Source organism: Erinaceus europaeus, chromosome 1 (genome assembly GCF_950295315.1).
Source record: "Erinaceus europaeus chromosome 1, mEriEur2.1, whole genome shotgun sequence".
NCBI classification, from domain to species: domain Eukaryota; kingdom Metazoa; phylum Chordata; class Mammalia; order Eulipotyphla; family Erinaceidae; genus Erinaceus; species Erinaceus europaeus.
Window position 1 is genome coordinate 23,213,877 of NC_080162.1, and position 16,106 is coordinate 23,229,982.

Genomic DNA, 16,106 nt, shown 5'->3' on the forward strand with positions numbered 1-16,106 from the left:
CGCTCTAGAGGAAGCAGGAGCTTCTTGCTGTATTAGGGTTTAAGAAGACAATAGATAATTATTGCTATAATCACATTGTTGGGCAATTAGGTTAACTTTGAAATATCCCTTTGTTAGGATTTGCTGTATCATACACAACATCACCATAATTTATGTCCTTTGACATTATTTGCATATAGCTATGCCTCCGGTTGCTTCTGTTCTCCCTGTTCTCCTAAGCTTTTGAGAGAGTCAGCCTATCAAAGACTCAGCCTGTGTATTCAAAAGACTCACTCTGTGATTTAAAAAGTTTGAGACATTCAATCAACTTTTCCCCTCTCATACTAATTAGTGATTTATATGACTACAAATTGATAGGAGTGCACATAAACACCATTCCCACCACCAAAAGACTGTGTCCCAACCTCCCTGCCCCTCCCCACCCCTACCCAGACCCCCCTCCCACCCCATGAAGCTGAACATCCACCCTCACCCTCAACCCAGGGTTTTTACTTTAGTGCCCTACTCCAAGCTTCCCTATTCTTTATCCCTCTGGGAGTATGGACTAATGATCTCTATGGGGCACAGAAGGTTGGAGGTCTTACTTCTGTAATTGCTTCTCTGATGAACATGGGCATTGACAGGTTGACCCATACCCCCAGCCTGTCTCTACCTTTCCCTAGTAGGGTAGGGCTCTGAGGAAGTGGGGCTCCAGGACACATTAGTGAGGTCTTCCAGGACACATTGGGGACATTGTCTGCCCAGGGCAGTCAAGCTGGTGTCGTGGTAGTCGTATTTTTTTTCAACTTGTGTTTATGACTGAGGTCATCCCGTATTCCTCCTTCTCTCAGAAAGGCTTGTTAGCTCTTTTCCTTTTTAAGTTGCCACAAGAGATGAGCAGTCATCTTTTTCTTTTCTTATTTTCCATAATTTTTATTGAGGAAAATTTGTAAAATGTAAAACCAGTCATTAAATGTAATTTGGCTGCTATAAAATATACATAATACAGTTTATTGGGGCCAGGTGTGGCACACCCCACTGAGTGCACATTGCCATACACACGAGATTAGGCTCATGCCCCAGGTCCCCGTCTTCGTGGGTAGGGGGGAGCTTCATGAGTGGTAAAGCAGGTCTTCAGGTGCCACTTTTCTCACTCCCTCTCTTACCTCCCCCTTTCTCTCTCAAATTCTCTCTGTCTTTTTCCAATAAAAGAGTAAATAAGTAAATATTAAAAAAATAAAATGTATTTGCTGCATCCCAGTGGCATTAAGTTCATTTACCTGGCAGTGCAGCCATCATCACTGCCCAACTCTAGAGCCTTATCATCTTCCCCAACCTAGCTTGTACCCTTGAAGCAGTAACTCAGCTCTCCGTTCTCTCCTTCACTCAAGTCCTGGCAACTTCCATTTAACTTTCTGTCTCTGAATTTGACCACTGTATATATGGAATCAAATAATAACTGTATTTTATTTATTTATTTATTTTTGCCTCCATGGTTATCTCTGAGGCTTGGTGCCTGCACTATGAATCCGCTGCTCCTGGAGGCTATTTTTTTCCCATCTTGCTGCTCTTGTTGTTGTTGTTACTGTTATTGTTGTTATTGCTGCTGTTGTTGTAGGATAGGACAGAGAGAAATGGAGAGAGGAGGGGAAGACAGAAGGGGAGAGAAAGATAGACACCTGCAGACCTGCTTCACCACTTGTGAAGCGACTCCCCTGCAGGTGGGGAGTTGGGGGCTCAAACTGGGATTCTTAAGCTGGTCCTTGTACTTTGCATCATGTGCACTTAATTTGCTGCACTACCACCTGGCCCCCAGCACTTCTGTGCCTGACTTGTTTCAGTTAGCATAATGTCTTCAAGATACATTCAAACCTAGGAGGTGAGTCAGTGAACTGGACTCTAAAGTATGAGGTCCTTTATTTGTTCCCGGACATTGCCTGGGCCAGAGCGGTGCTCTGGTTCTCTCTCTCTGTTCCCAATACCCACAAATCAATAAACACATATGTAAGAATTTCATCATTTTTAAGACTGAATAACATTCCATTGTGTCTATGTATTATGTCTTATTTACCTATTCACCCGCTAATGAACATTTGAGTTGTTTCATCTTTTAACTATTGTTCAAATTCCTAATTTAAATTTCTTTGGGAATATATCACAGAAGGAATTTCTAGATCATTTGGTCAGCCTGTGATTACTTTTTTTTTTCTTTTTTAAGGATTCACCTTGCTATTTTCCACAGTGGCTGTATCATTTTATCTTTCTACCAGTGAGACACAGGGTTTCAGTTTTTCCACATTCTCACCAACACTTTTTAAAAAAAGCCACCATGATGAGTGTGAAGTGGTTTTTATTTGCATTTCTTTAATAATTAAGGATGCTGAGTGTGTGATTATTGGCCACTGGAATATGCTCTTTGGAGAAAAGTTTTTTAAGTTATTTGGCCATTTTTCAATCAGTTATTTCTTTGCTGTTGAGTTTTAGGAGTTCTTTTTACACTTCAGATATTAATTTCTTACCAGATGTGTGATTTGCAGATGTTTTCTGTGTGTTACCTTTCTACTACCATAACGATGTCTTTTGATGCACAACGTTTTTTATTTTGATGAAGTCTACTTACCTGTCTTTTGCTGTACTGCCTGTGGTTTTGGTAAAATAGTCAAGAAACCATTGCAAAAGTCATTGCCATGAGGATATATGTATATATGTGTGTATATATAGGATATAGACACCTCATATTGCTTGGTATCAGCCACCATTGATCCAGTAAAGCTGCATAAGAAACCACTACTGCAGTCATCTATTTTCACTCTTGTGTTTTAGAGTCAACTGGAAGGTATATGAATCCAGGATAAGTGTGACTAAGCTTAGTTTAGACCTTGAGTTGGTTCAGGCTGCTCACTCTGCCTGGGGCCAGGTGGCACGGGCATGTTCTTTTCAGGTTGAAAGACAGGCACTCAAGAGATCAGAGTCTCTGCATAGGGTCAGAGTTCTGCTAGTGTGGAGACAGGCTGACCAAAAGACCCACTGGTCACAGCACATCCTATGGCCACACTGCATAAAGAGCATGGCAATGTATTCTACCTACCCAGAAACTCTAGTTTGGGTGTAGTTGCTCTGCATAATACTATGCAGAATAAAACACTGGGATCATTCTCACAGTGGTAGTCAAGGAGTTGGAAAGAACTTGATAGTTTTTGACTGAGAGAGGGCTGATGTCTTGAAATCCTGTGCTGAGAGAGCTAAGAAAGTGCTACTGACTGGATATTGGAAGACGTTTGTTCAGTGGGTTACTCAGAAAAATTACCAGTGGTGGTGAATTTTCTGAGATGGCAAAGACAAGCAAGAGAATCTATTTGGAGAGGAAATTGGATCACTTCTGGGTATGTGAAGTGCTTGAAACACATCAAGAGTAGATGCTGAGTGGGCAACTAGCTATATGGGAAGTGGGCTTACTTGTGAGGAGCTGTAGGGTTCCTGGGAGAAGCAGCACCTGTGCATGTCTGTAGAACCCCCATGGCTAGGATTGCTGTCTCTTAAAATGTAGGAAGCATGAGGGCAGCTGAGGACCCCACTTCAGCAGAGATTCAGAGGGACTTCATGGATAAAAGAACTTTACAGCTGAGCCTTGAAGGTGGGGCTGCATACTCGGGATAGGCAGCGCCTCAGCTGGAGAGGACCACATGGCTGTGGTCTAGGAAAGCTCAAGTGTAGTGACTGACTGCTGAGGACATGCCAGAGCTCGAAAAGATCCTCTGGTTATTACTTTGCGGGGGAGTGAAGGATATGGGAAAAAGCTGGCCTCAGTCAACTCCGTTCTGTCTTCATGCTCTGATGGGGCTAGGATCTGATTATCAGAAGCCATAGGTCCCTTTTCTGTAACTTGCCAAGTGGGGGTGCCCAAGGGGCTGGCTAGTGATGTGTTACAGTGAGCAAGGACCTGGATTTAACCCCCAGCGCCCACCTACAGGGGAAAAGCTTCACGAGTGGTGAAGCAATGCTACAGCTCTCACTCTCTTTCCCCCTTTTCCTTCTCCTCTTCTCCTATCCCTTCTCTCTCACTTTCTCTCTGTCTCTATCCAAAATGACGGGGAAAAAAGTGTGAGTGACCAGTGTTGGCAAAGATGAGGAAAATGACCCTTTCCTGATTGTCAACTCAGTAAAGCCCTCTTTTTCGGAGAACATTTGTCAACAGCTGTGAAATATGGAAATTTCCTACCTTAGGTGTCATGCAGATTTATTTTGTGTAGACAGGAATGAGGATATTCCTTGTGGCTTCATTTGTCTTAAGAGAAAGGTTAATAGCAAGTTGACTGCCCATCGGCAGGTGACAGGTTAAATGACAATCCCTCATGCAGCAGAATGAGGGGCTGGGGCTCAGGAGAGCGAAATGCATGTGCTGAAATGGAACAGTCTTCAGGATACATTGTCATGTGACAAAGCGAGGACTAGGGTGGCATGAATACCTTTGGATTTTTTAGCGGAGAGAGGGAGAGAAAGAGAGAGGGAGAGGGAGGGGGAGGAAAAGGGAGAGGGAGAGGGAGGGAGGGAGGGAGGGAGGGAGAGAGAGAGAGAGAGAGACCTATATGCCATATCCTTATACACATAGATTATATTCTGGAAATGTAACCTGAAGGGTTGCTTCTGGGAAGGAAATACATGGCTTGGGAAGAAGGAAGACCACTTCCTCTTACATGCCCTTTAATACAGTTATTTGCTGTGCCCATGTATGATTTCCAAAGTGAATAGGATGAAATATAGCTCTTACTGAGTCATGTTCTCTCAAGTACAGGTTGAGAGGAGTCGGAGACCCCAGAGAACTGTGGAGGATGCTGGGCCGCTGTGTTGCGACCCTCTCAGCTCTGGGGAGTCATTCAATAGGAGATGCTGGAAGGGCCCCTGGAGAAAGTGCCAGCATAGCCATGGTGTGGTTGCCCCTTCTCCCCAGGTAGCATCCCTCTTAGCGGCCGTCTGTCACCTCCTCCTCCCCAGCCAGCAGCCCTGATGGTGTGAGCTGTGAAGCGTGGCTGCTAGTGGCCAACAGGGGCTTGTCCATTAGAGCCTCTAATGGTATCATCTGCAGGCACCTCCTTGCACGCACGAACCTCTCTGTGTGTAGTGGTGGTGAATAATCCCCAAATTGTATTTGATTTCTGCAGTGTATTTCTGTATTTCTATTCAAAGTTGAGTGCATCTGATTTTATGGGAATTCATAACAGTTCAAACTAAATCGTGGCACCCCACTGTGAAAATCTCTCACTCCTGAGGAACTGCAGCGCTGCTCAGATGTCCTCCTGCCCCTTCCCTCCCCTCCCCCTGTTCTGTTCTTCCTGTCCTCTTGCCTGCTTGGAGGGAAGACACTGCCTCTGACCGTGGGCAGTGCACCCTCTCCTGGCTTCAGGGGCAGCTGGTAGAGGTGACCGTGAGGGCCTGCACAGGAACTGAGAGTAAAATAGCTGGTTTCCCTAAAGAGGGGCTGTGCTTTTCTCTGGCAGCAGTAAGAAGTGTGCCTTCCCGTCTCTGTCCAGGAAATGATACAATGGGCTTTGTCTTATTGTTTAGTCTAAACCCTGTAGGTTGAGAGGAGCTTTGTTAGGAATCTGACTTCCTCCAACCCAGGGACAGGAAGGAGGTATCTTGAGGGCACATCACCTGCAGGGCTTACAGAGCCCTGTTTATGTGTATGTGAGAGTGAGTGTGTATATGCTTAGCACATGCCTCTCTTTCAAGCTGTCAGTCCTCACCCGAGGAAGGCAAGCCCTTAGTACAGGCTCAAGCTTCAGACTTGAGCTTTGTCTTCAAGGCCTTGGTTTTCACCACTCCTGTTACTTACAGATCATCCTAGAGCCAGGGAGCACAGGGAGTCCTCTGATGATGGGTAAAATCAGACTTCTTCCCCACAATATGGGGACATAGCACAGCATGGCAGACAGAGCAGGGAGGCAGGGGGCCCTCAAGTTAGTGTTCCTTGTGTGGTGGGAGGGAGGCTGCAGGGAGCAAGCGTCCTGTCTTGAGCAGGATTTCAATAGCAGTGTTGTGGTATGGCTAACCACGGGACAAATGAAGACTCTTCCAACTCTGAGTATCACTAGCATCCAACCCCGGGAATCAGGTTGGCTCAGGAGGCCACCACAGAGAACTTTTTACTGAGATTTGTCTGTCTGCATGCAGGCTACTAATAGTGTTTTGATGAAAACACATTTGGGTGTTTATTACAGAAAGTTTGGAAAAGGCAGCAAGTAAGTAGAAGACTATAAAACCCCTCCCAGCCTGAATGGTAATTCAGGTATAAATCACTGTTTGACATAAAAAGCCTTGGTGTGTGTGTGTGTGTGTGTGTGTGTGTGTGTGTGTGTGTGTGTGTGTGTGTGTGTGTTCGTCCCCTGTAACACATATGGGCACCTCCATACCTTATCTTCTGTTTGCTTTCTGTGCCTGTCACAAAACCGAACTAGTTGGGTGTCTGGATTGTTCCACTATCATAAAAAAAACAGATGTGAAATCTCTATGGCTTTGTGTCCCCAGAGCCATGGCAATCTTAGTGAAAGTTCCAGAGCTGGGAGGCCATGCAGTGACGTGCCTGGTTAAATACACTCATTACAGTGAACAAGGACCCGGGTTCACCTACTTGCATGGGCAAAGTTTCACAAGTGTCGAAGCAGGACTGCAGGTTTTCTCTGTCTCTTTCACTCTCTCTACCTCTCCTTCTCCTCTCAATTTCTCTCTGTCTCTATCCAATAGTAAGAATAATTTTAAGAAGTTCCAGAGCCGAAGTTGCTGGACCTCAAAGGTGTACATGTTTTCAAACTCGTTGTATACATTGTATAATTTTCAAACATTATTTGATTTTCAGCCAAGTCACCTGGTGACTTTAAGTGCTGCTTTGGTGTTGATGACTCCTACACATTCCTCTCCAGCCCCACCCCAGACCTGTATTCTGTTTTTTGAAAGGTTGATTTATTTTCTTGACAAAGAAAGAGAAAGAGAGAGCACTGCTCAGCTCTGGCATATGGTGGTGTCATGAATTGAACCAGTTAAGAGCAACTCTCTGCTTGCTGACACTGCTATTTGATGTTAACAAGTCTCTCCAAACTCGCTGCCTGCCAAACTGAATTCTGCTCTTGCTCTCTGCCAGGCCCATCCGTAGCCTTCCCCATCCTGGTTAGTAGCAGCTCCATCCTTGCAGGTGCTTGGCCCAAAACCCTTGAACTCAGTGTTTTTTTCTTGGCACCGTCATGTCCTTTCCAGGAGTAGACCGCCCCAGCTCGACCTTGAAATATGCCCAAAATCTGCCACATCTCATTCCTGCAATTCCTGGTGGAGCTCTTAAAGGTCTGCATAAGAGCATAATAAGGGGTCTGCAGCCACCATACCTGTCTGTCCTTGCCCCTTAGAGTGAGCGAGTCCCCAACACAGCGGCCGGAGTTTCTGTAAAACTTGAGTCGTTCATGCTGCTCCTTGATTGTCTGAAGAAAGTGGTCTGTCAGGTGCACATGTGGGCATAGTTGCTCTCTACCTTCATATCCTGCAGTGATCCCCACTGTGCACCCCAGCCAAGTCCTTGCTAGCCCTCGCATGCTAACCCTCTGGCTTCAAGACCTTTGCGTAAGCTGTCCTCTGCATGCAACACAATCGTCCCAGATATCAAATGGGCTTACTCCGGCATCTCCAAATAGGTGTTCCTTTGTCACCTCCTTACTCAGACGGCTCTTGCCTTGCTGCTTCCTCTTTCTGAACATACATCAGCCATAAAACCTGGTAGAATTTGCTCACCTCCACCGACTGTGCAGTTAGTTCTCCCTTGAGGGTGTCACCCCCCACCCAGGAGAGATGTGCAACTTGTTTGAGTCTGTGTTTCAATATCTAGCACAGTGCCTGGCACAGAGCAGATACGGTCAGGGAAGCCACATACCCATTGTGACCAGAGCTCATGTCCCCACTGCTAGAAGCCTGTTCCCACCATGGACCAACTCTCTGGGGTGTAAGTGGAAGCTCTGAATTGATTTGGGAAGTAATTTCCTTCTGGGTTAAAGATCCACCACCTCCAGTCCCCGCCCTCCCCCACAGTTCTCCACATGGGCCAGTCTGGGCAGCAGGTCCTTCTAGGCAAAGGTAGGAGAATGTGGAGAACAGTGTGGACAGGGTGGCTGCTCAGAAGCTGGGGCACTTTGTATCCACTCCTGCTGGAGACAGAGGTGCCTAGCTCTCAGTGATGGTGTGGAGGGCAAGGAGGTACAGTGCTTGGTCACTCTTGCTGGTGTGTGTGTTGTCTTACTGGTACTGGTTCTAGTAAGAGAGATGCCAACAACACAGACAGGCAGTGTAAACAGGAACCCACTGCTGTTCCCAGCCTCCTGCCTTCTTCCTGGCACATACACGCGGCCTCCCTGCTGGCCCTGGCACTCTGTGGCCCAGAGGCATGCTAGAATCCTCACTGCAGTCTGACTGCTCAGCCTTGGAGTAGAAGGAAGGTCCTGTTTGGGGGGCATTTGACTGAGGCTGAGACTGGGAGGTAGATCCTTTGACAGTCACGAGGCTGGAGTTCAATTCCAGACTTGATTACATCCTGAATGTGTGACCATGGGCAAGCTATTTAACCTCTCCAAGCACCAACATGTAGATCACACTGCAGGCCACAGTGCTTGAGATAAAGTATGTGCTCAGTAAATGTTAGCATGAATCCTTTAGATCGGCTCGACCCTGCTCTCAACAATCCTTTGGATCCTTAGAATCCCTTTCTTCTGATTTCCCCAAGCAATAATAGTCAAGATCACTCAATTGATACCTCACACATGAGACTAGCTGTTCCATGTCCCTGCATTCTCCCATGGTGTCCAGTGCAGAGCCTGACATGAAGGAGGATATGCAGAACTGACGGCTGAGGACTTTGGGACCTGGCTCTGTATTTTCTTGGCAGTGCTATGTTTGAGAGATTTCCAGAAGGCTTCCTACAAGAGTGGGCTATAAACCAGGCAGCTGAAAGATTTTAAAGCATTTAGTTCTGAACCTGCTCATACGTCTGAGGCACATCTTGGCACTTACCTAAGTCCAGGAAGGAAGTAAAGCTCAGAAGGGCTTTAGAGCTAGGTATCCTTAGGGTGGTGCTCCCTCTCAAGGAGGAAGCTTTGCAATCCTGCTGAGCAGGAGGTAGAGGGCCAGGAGTCTGGGAGAGCAGCTGGTGCACTGTGCAGAGTGAGGTCAGTCTCTCCCTGGGGACCCATGGCGCTTGCTGTGGCCCAGTGTTATGGGACTGCCGGCAGGCACAGACAGCATCCTTCATGATCCCTATGCTGTAGGCCAGGGCCCAGGGGATTCTTCCCACTGCCATTTATTCACCTCTGCTCTTTCTCTGGACCTGGATTTTCTTCCCTTAGTCAAAAGGGTCAAAGGGAGAGTGAGATGTAGGATCTCCCAGGAGGGGCAGTAGCAGAACAAACCCACTTTGGCCTGCCTACTTCGAAGTGTTGCTCAACTTAGTGCAGGTGCCACTTTGATGAGGATGGAAAGTCAGGATAGAGCTAATAGGAAGACTTTCCTAGCTTCTGGATGCTGTGCAGGTGATTATTCACAGTCCTGCAAAGTTGGGGCTCTTTGGCTGAGTGTGACTGGCAGATGGGGCCACTGAGACCTTGTGGTCTCCTCTGAACGGGAAGGGACATTGAAGGGGACAGACTGGTGAGATCTAGTGTGCCTGGCTATGCCCACACCTGAATCAGCACTGTGGACAGTCAGATGCATTCTGTGGCAGGCACAGTGCCTTCCCTTTTCTTAGAGAAGGAAATTAAGGTGGCATAGCAAGCTGATGTGACCGAAGTAGCCTGGGACTCTATTCCAAACCTACAGTGACCTCTCTGAGCCTTAATTTCCTCATCTGTAAAACAGGGGCAGTCTACATCTCAGAGGTATTTTGGAGGACTGAGGAAGAGCCATACCAGCCTGTGGGATTTTCCTTGGATGCATTAGTTCTCTTTCTTCCCACCTGCCTTCCTCTTTAATCCTCCTGCTACCCACCCCTAGCAGAATGGTGTGTACTCCCTAACTCTTTATGGATGTTGTTCTTGGCAGATGTTGCTGAGTTCTCACAACATCTGTTGGGGAAGGTAGAGGGCTGGAGATTACTTTCACTTTTTTTTTTTAAATAGATACTCATTCACTCTGGGATATCAGATTGTCACCTAATTGCTTCGTGCCTCAGTTTCTCCACTTGTAAATCAGGGCTAATTCTAGCAGTGCTGGTGAGTTTCTTTGCAAGATATGATAAGATAATGCAAGATAACAGATGGAAAGGGGGTTTGAAAATTTAGAAGAGGCATCTTACTCAACCTTACTAGTAGTTAGGGAAATGCAAATGAGAGCAGCAAAGCCATACCGTTTTTCATGCATCCGATTGGCAGCCATTTAGAAGAGGGATCACTTCCAGGTGGGCACAGAGGCCCTCTCCAACACTGCTGGAGGGAGTGGGAATTGCCATAAGCTTTTCCAGAAGGTCACATGGCATGGTCTAATAAGAGTTTGTACACATGCTTTGCGTTGTAGTTAATAATAATAATAATAGGGAGAATACAGGTCCATGAAGGATGATAGATGACATAGTGGGGGTTGTATTGTTAAATGGGAAACTGGGGAATGTTATGCATGTACAAACTATTATATTTACGGTTGAATGTAAAACATTCCCCAATAAAGAAATAAATTTAAAAAAATAAAAAAGAAATAAAATATCAACATTACCAAAAAAAATAATGTTATTATTATTATTATTACCTCCAGGGTTATCTCTGGGGCTTGGTGCCTGCACCATGAATCCACTGCTCCTGGAGGTCATTTTTTCCATTATGTTGCCCACATTGTTTGTTGTTGTTGTTATTAATATTGTTGTTTAGAGTCAACCCCCCAGATTTTCATTGAGAAAAATCTGAAGCTCTGTCCACACCGAGCTCACATATCTCTTCTTGGCTGAAACACACAGCTGGAGTTGCCTCTTTTGATGTGGGCACGTGGCCTCTAAATGGCCATCATCTCCAGCCACCCGGTAGCTCCCTCATTTGTATTCACTGAGTGGCCCTTGCAGGCATTTCAGTTTGCAAGGCTGTGAGAGGCTGTGAACATGGGAAACTCAAGGATATGCACCTGCAAGGATCTGATGGGAGGTCCCTCTTTTATTATTTAAGAACTCCTTACACTCTTTCGTTCTACAAATGACTTGTTTTGCAATTAGCAATTAGGATATTAAGTACAACATCAGAAGGCAAACAGAAGGGTATCTTGGGCCGCGGTGTGTTGTGAGGGTCAGGAGCGGGGTGTGTGTGTGTCACTTCCTCATCTACTCTAGGCATGGGGGTGTGTGGGGGAAGGACGTCCAGGTCTGGATTTAGGACTCTTGCAGATTTAGAACTTGCGGTTCTCTCCAAAAACACCTTTTCCTTGTAACCGGTTTAAAATGGACCTTGAAAAATTCATGTTGAGTGAAATAAGTCAGAAACTGAAGGATGGATATGGGATGAGCTCACTCTCAGGCAGAAGCTGTGTTTTCTCTTCTGATCTTGTTTTTCAACTTTTGCTTTGCCGTGTGTGTCGCCTGGGTTCGAGCCTTGCCACTGCAAGGGAGGTGCTACCTCTAGTGCTATGGTGTCTCTACCTCTTTCTGCCTCTGTCTGTCTGAATGAGAAGTTTCCTAGAGCAGTGAAATCACAGTTGTATGAGACCCCAGTTCTACCAAAACTTAAATTTTTTTGTATTATTATTATTTATTGGATAGAGATGGCCAGTAATTGAGAGGGAAGGGGGTGATAAAGAGGGAGAAAGAAAGAGAGACTGCAACACTGCTTCACCACTTACAAAGCTTTCTCCCTGCAAGTGGGAACTGGGGTTCGAACTCTGGTCCTTGTGCACTGTAACGTGTGCTCAACCAGGTGCCATTTTTTTAATTAAAAAAATCCTTTCTCTATTCCTTTCAGCTCCCCTTGTTTGTAGGTACTTATTCCTCTTACTAGGGAATGCCCCAGACTTGGGGATTCTGTAGGTATTACTTGTACATATTCTAAAACACCTCTGAGACATAGGTATATTTTAAAATTGAGGAAGTTAAAACTTAGAGGGGTCACTCTAGGATGGAAATGGAGTCCCCTGATGTCTCCATCCTGATCACTGAGTGATGAGGGAGGTGGCATGTCAGCTTGTGCTGATCTCACCACACACCGACTAGGGCATCCTGAGCTCATTTTCTGGTACTTAGCCTCCAGACCCATCTTGTAAACCAGGGTGGCACACAGTATACTGTGCAGGCCCTTGGAGGCCCCATGGGGACACTGAGGAGAATGGGCCTTACCTCTGCCCTGAAAGGACTGACGGCTCAGTGGGAGGTGGGGTCTCAGTTTAAGTGTGTGGGCCTCTGCTGGGGTCACTGCTGGTCTTCAGGGAGGCCTGCTCCTAGGTGCTATAGAGTCCCAAAGGAACCAGGGGCCCATGACCCTGCTACAGTAGTAGGTCTGCAGACTGCTGAGCAGCCCACCCTCCTTGCCATCCTCAGAGATGGGGTCCCGCCATGCTGAGTCTTGGGAACCTGGACCCAGATCTTGTTAGACCCTATCCCTAAGCTCCCATCAGTTCAATCCCAGCTTTCTGTAGACTTGCTTTGGGGTCCAGGATTAGTCACTTCCCCTTTCTGTGTCTCACTGGCCACCATGACCTACTGCTTACTTTCATGTCCAAGGATCTCAGATAATAAGGTGGACAGAGGACACTGGAAAAGATATCAGACACTTAGACAGCGGGGTAGGGAGATGTTGGGCCTACCATCCCCACTTCAGACTCCTGTGTCTCCATGTTCATCACCAATCTCCTTGTTTTAAGAAAATTGTTTATTCATAAGGGAGGAGGAGGAGATACCCAGAGCATCACTCTTGCACATAGGATGCTGAGAATTGAACTTGGGACCTCATGCTTGAGAATCCAATGTTTTATCTTCTGTGCTACCTCCCAGGCCATAACACTGATCTCTTTAACCCTATCCCCAGACTCACCAACATTCTTGGGAGATATCATCCTCGAGGGTGGAAGGAAAACACACTCCCTCCACTCACTGAGCCCTGAGCATGCCAGGAAGGCATATGTGTGCCCAGAGACCAGGGCACCAGCCCCATGAACTAGGAGGGCACTGTTGCCCCACCTCCCCATCCTGTGCTAAACCAAATATTGCAAGAGAGCAGACTGAACCTGGATCCTTCCTCGGGTCCTAGGTTTGTATGATGTGTGCTTAAATGGGCGTGCCACCACTTGCTCCCCCCCTTTAGCATTATTGTTAATAATAAAAAATGATAATAAATGATGTGCCCCCTCTTGTTTCCATGCCCTCTCCTTCCCCTTCCCCTTCCCCTTTCCCCATCTAAATTAATTCTCTCTTCTTTCTCAGGCCCAGTGCTCCTTGGAGCCCAGGCCTATGGAAGTACTGGAGGGATGGGAAGAACAGAGCCCCTCCCAGTAGAGGCTTCTCACCTGTCTCCTTCTTTGTGTCCCTAGGAACCATGAGGTGCCACGCTGACACTGGCTACCATGCGTTCTGGCTGTTTGTGCTGATCTCTGGATGCTGGGGTGAGTCCAACCCTTTACCTTCTTCCCCTACAGCCAACAGTCAGGGGTTGTACTCTTGGACACTTTTTTTTTTTTGGTGGGGGGTGGGGAGGCACTGCTCCAGGCCCCTGGAAACCCTCCCTTGCTGTGTGATAGGACACATGCTTCCTTCTCTGGGCCTCAGTTGCTTCTGCAGCTGAAAATACCAGCCATCCCCAGGGCCTGGTGCACAAGGGAGGATGGGTGGAGTCTTGAGAAATGCTTTCGCTCTAAGGAAGGAGGCACCTGTGACCGTGAATTGTCCTTCTGGGCACAAGCACTGACTTCAGTTCTATTTGATTTCACAGCTGTCTTTCTTATCTTTTTTGGTTGGGGCCTTACACCTGAGTAATTTAACTACCCCTGGGATGATTTTTCACTCAAGTAAAACACACACACACACACACACACACACACACACACAGAGAGAGAGAGAGAGACATAGTGTGGGGTAAGAAATAGCACCAGAGGGTCTCCTGCTGCCTTAGCACTTTCTGAGTGGTATTGGGATTCGAACCTGGGCTGCCTGCATATCAAGGCAAATGCCCTGCCTGGTGAGTGCTCTCTGATAGATGTCTTTTAAGTACCTCTCATGTGTCATTGTGCCTACTGCACCAGCTCTGGTGGTATGGAAGAAATAACTCATTGACTCTTAAGGAGTTTAAAGTCTGGTGGGGCAGAAAGATATAGATAAGAGAAATAGAGTAGTTAAAAGGACAGACACAGCTCCAGGAAGGCCATCAGAGAAAAGATTAATTATCCCTGCAGGCACAGGAGGGACCCAGGAAAGGAGATGTTTAATCTGGAGTTTGGAGACTAGGTAATTTTAGAGTAGAATGGAAAGGAGGGGTTCTGGGAGGCGGGGATGGCCTGAGCAAAGGCATAGTGGCAGGGCTTTCACTCTCAGTAAGAGGGGCCAGCCCCTCCTCTCTGGCCCTGCAGCGGTCAGCTCAGTGCCAGCTGTGGCGTGCACGGAGGAGGCCAGGGGAGACCTGAACCTTGGCAGTGAGTAGAGAGAAACGTCACAACTCAGGGCTGGGATAGAGGATGGTCAGGACAGCAGGCACTCCTGACAAGGTTTCCTCTAGGACCAGGGTGTCCCTGGGGAAGAGCCATGGGCACCGTCTGCCTGGCAACACAGGCAAACACATTCCTAAGAAGGGCAGCTTATTCCCCCACTCCAGGGAGTCAGTGCCTCTGGAGGAAGCTGTAGCCTTGCACTTATTGGAGTGTCACTGCCTGAGAGCCCCTTGAAGGTTCCCAGGGGACTGCATGTGTGGAGGCGTCTCTGCTGGAATGCTGCTGTGATGGGAAGACTGTTCCATTCAGGGGCCTGCAATGAAGGCACCGTGTTACTGATTCTTGGGGGTAGAGACGGGGTCTCAGGCCCTCTCTCCAGCCCTGGCATCTTATGGAAAGGCAGCTAATCCTAGCTTGTGTAAAGCAGGGCCTGGCTGAGTCTGATGGTGGCTTCCATCCTTCATGGTTCTCTTGTCAGGGCACAGTGCTGTCCTCTGTTCCACTTGGGGGGCTTTATTGGGGGCACCTTAGATCAGCTCTGATTCTCTGGGTTTGCAGGTTGGTGGGAGTTAGGTCACTGTCTTCTATCTCCCGAGCGACTCTGTGACTTGGGTGCTCATGTTCACCCACCCTTACTAAAAAATTAACATGGAGGGTGGATTCTGGGGAGGTGGCTCAGCAGTAGAGCACATGCCTTGCACACATGAGGCGCCAAGTTTGACCCCTGGCACTAGAGGAAGGCAAGGAAGGTGATTTCTCCAGATGAAGGATGGTTTATTCATCCAAATTGGGTATGTGGGAGCAGCACAGAGCCAGGGCCCCCCACGTCCCTCTCCATGGAGTCCCCTCAGGCAATTTCTTTCCCTCTTTGTGGGGGCAACTTCTTTCTGAAGTAGGACTTTCCTCTTTGTGTTGTCAAAATGAGCAGATGAGTTACTATGAAGACCAGAAACTTAGAATAGTGCCTGGAATATAGTTGGTGCTAATAAATGTTACCTTTTGTTGTTGTTGTTATCAGCAGTATCTTCCACTAGAGGGAACAAAATGGGGCACTGAAAACAGAGAAGTCGAGCCAGTTACCCGGAACCCCCAGAAATCCTGTGGCAAAACCAGCCTGCAGTGGGTTTGCTTGCTTTGAGAGTTCCCATCTCCTGGATGGACATAAAGTCTTTTCCTGGCCCCAGCCCCTCTTCATGAGCTCTGTCTAAGGTGACCTGTGCGATTCTTTTGGGGTGTGTGTGTGTAATGGGCGGTGACTGACAGGACTGTCTTGAGCTTCCCTTCCTATGTGTGTCCCCGAGCTCTGCCCTTCCCTTGTCCAGACCAGACCTCTTCACTGTTGACAGTCCTTCTTCATGGTTTCCCTCAGACCCCTGGTGGCCAGAGGTGGACTGAGCTCAGGGGCAAGTTTCCTAGTTGTCAGATTCCCTCATCAGCCCGCCTTGCCCCATTCTGATCTGGCCCAGCCAGTGAGTGTGCTTCCTGGAGGCATGTAGTTG

General features: G+C 47.4%; 1 protein-coding gene across 1 annotated transcript in view; it reads left to right on the plus strand.

The window, feature by feature from the left end:
• The window catches only part of CDH23 (cadherin related 23), a 505,784-nt gene that overhangs the window by 42,036 nt on the left and 447,642 nt on the right, over window positions 1-16,106 (plus strand). The window contains exon 2 of the mRNA XM_060201959.1: window positions 13,498-13,569. Within this exon, the coding sequence (XP_060057942.1) occupies window positions 13,503-13,569 (67 nt within the window). The 5' untranslated portion in view covers window positions 13,498-13,502. The remainder of the gene's footprint in view (window positions 1-13,497; window positions 13,570-16,106) is intronic.